Source organism: Ursus maritimus (assembly GCF_017311325.1).
Source record: "Ursus maritimus isolate PB19 chromosome Y unlocalized genomic scaffold, ASM1731132v1 scaffold_Y5, whole genome shotgun sequence".
NCBI lineage: Eukaryota > Metazoa > Chordata > Mammalia > Carnivora > Ursidae > Ursus > Ursus maritimus.
In genome coordinates this window covers 41,009-43,302 of record NW_024423338.1, presented here as the reverse complement: position 1 = coordinate 43,302, position 2,294 = coordinate 41,009, and the positions used below count along the sequence as shown (strand labels likewise).

Sequence of the window (2,294 nt, the reverse complement as noted above, 5' to 3'; positions counted from 1 at the left end):
GCGAGGGAGCAGAGCCAGCAGCGGAGAGGAGCTGGAGGTGAGAGCACGTGGCTCCCGCAAAGGGTCGGGCAGGTGGAGCTCTGGCGCCCCTAGTTGTCTGCGGGAGGCAGCGTCCTCCCAGAGGCCTTGGGCCGCTGAACGCATGCCCACAAGGGATAGCGGGCATGCTGTGCCGCCCCAGGATGACGCTATATCACGTGTGCGGCCTGGTGGGACTGAGTCCTGGGCTGGCCTAGGAGGAGGGAGAACCCCGCGTCCAATCAGGTAACGGCTGGTGGCCAGGCCAGCGTGGGGGGAAAAGTGTGGCCACAGTTTGTTCCAGCCCATGTCCTTTGCTACTCAGGAGAAGAGTGACAAAGAGTGCTCTGTCCATCTGCGTGCCTGTGCTTTCTTCTTGCTCTCCTCTCCGTCTTCCTCTAAGTCTTTGGGTTCAGGTGCTCTTTCTCTGGCCCCTCACTGGCCACACGGTCTCTAGGGGAGAAGGACTTCAGGACAGAAGATGCATTCACCCCTCTGAGCAGCTCTTTTCCCTGGGCATAAAAGCCCTGTCCCCCTCTGTGACTGGCACCCAGTCAGGTGACCCTGGAAAAGGTCCCAAGCGGGGTCCCACAGCAGCACACTCACCCAACAACCACGCAAGCAGACACGCAGTGTGTTTGCCCTGGAGGACAGAGCAACTGACCCTTAGAGGAGCCACGAGCATAGAGCAAAGGGGACCCTGAAGAGGATGTCTGGGTGAACCCTGTTAAGAGGGTGGCAGGTGATGCCGTCTGCTGGCCTGGAGCCACCTGTCTGTCTGCTGTTAGGGAGGTCAGGCGGCAAGGAGCTGAGGACGGCACCCAGGACACACGTAGCAGGAATGCACACGCCTTTCCCACTAGACACAGAATGTGTTGTGCTGCATTGTGCCAACACTGCGAATGCCATGGGAAGGGGTTCCCGGCTCGCCTGGTCTGCAGAAGAGAACGTACCCTTCCTAGCCTTGGCCCGTCCAGGCCACCGGGTCAGACCGTAGGCGGAATATCAGGCCAGGCCACCACGGCCCCGCGGCGGGTTCGCAGTCGTGGTGAGAGGACACGCAGAGTGTGCTTGTAAGCCGGAACAGTAAGCTTTGTGCAGTTGGTTTGGTACCAATGCAAGCCAGTCTCTCCAGGCATGACTGAAAAGTAGGGCCTTCTTCCACACCCACTTTGTCCTCGGTGCCGGCAAAGTGCCTCACGAGCCATGCCCCGGAGACGGCGTGGCAACGTAAGACTTACTCCCTGGCAGCTGATGCCTGCATCCAATCAACCCCACCTCATTCCACGGCAGACAGGTCTTCCAGGGCAGCACGGCGCCTTGCTCTGGAGGCACAGGGCACGTGGCTACCGTCCAGCCTTTCCTTTCCCTTTTATAGCTGGGAGGTCCTTCCCGAAAGCCCAGAAGAAGCCCAGAAGGTTCCAGGGAAAACAGGCATGGTGGGCTGGCCCTTTCTGGGGACTTCTAGGGCCTACGGCATGCTGGCCGGTCCCATGGGACCAGCGGGGTCCATGGGTCTTCACCTCCACCTTGTGGACATGAAGAATCCTAGGGACCAGACCATGGGAGCTGCCAACTGCCTTGCAGCTTGAGTCAAGGAGCTGGGAAGATGTGTATGAGGGAACAGCCTTTCCAGTGGCTCAAGGGATGCTCCCTTTGCCCTTCGCATTGCACCTCTATAACACACTACTCTGTTCCTGAGGAGTGTATCGGGCTTCAGATCCCCAACACTGCTGCACAGTGGTGCCATCTAGTGCTGTTCCTGGCAGGGGCCATTGGCTCAGCAGGGTTTCCTGAGCCCAAAGGACAAAACCCTCCTCTACCTACAGCTAGCTGCTCCGTGAGGCAGGAAGAACAGAGTTCCCCAAGGATGAGAGGCCAAGAGTCCAAACAGGCTGAGCTGTTAGCATTATAGCCCAGGGTCCGCTGGGAGGCTCACACAGGGACCACTGTTAGGCAACAGGAAGACAGAGCTGGGACCCACGTTGCGAGGTCCTCCGCCCATTGTGGCAGAGGTTGTGGGGAAAGTCACCTGGGGGAGTGTGTCCTTGGGGGCGTGCTGGTGGTGAGAGCAAGCTCAGGGGTGGTGAGAGGTGTTGACTTGGGAAGCCCCTGTCGACTTAGTAGCAGCAAACCAGGTGGCCCTCAGTGAGGCAGGGAACCTGGGCCTTGAGGGTTCACCTCCTCTCCTTTCCCTCTTCTCCACTTGGTCCACAGGAGGCAGAGATGACCGCCCCAACCTGGAGCTCATCAGACACCAGGATGGCCCTTGGCCA

The 2,294-nt window shown here is 59.5% G+C and overlaps 1 protein-coding gene across 1 annotated transcript in view; it reads right to left on the bottom strand.

Annotated features, from left to right (window-relative positions):
• The window catches only part of LOC103656603 (testis-specific Y-encoded protein 1-like), a 3,970-nt gene extending 2,744 nt beyond the window's left edge, over positions 1-1,226 (bottom strand). Inside the window, exon 1 of the mRNA XM_040636116.1 lies at positions 1,011-1,226. Within this exon, the coding sequence (XP_040492050.1) occupies positions 1,011-1,226 (216 nt within the window). The remainder of the gene's footprint in view (positions 1-1,010) is intronic.
• Between the last annotated feature and the right edge of the window lie 1,068 nt (positions 1,227-2,294).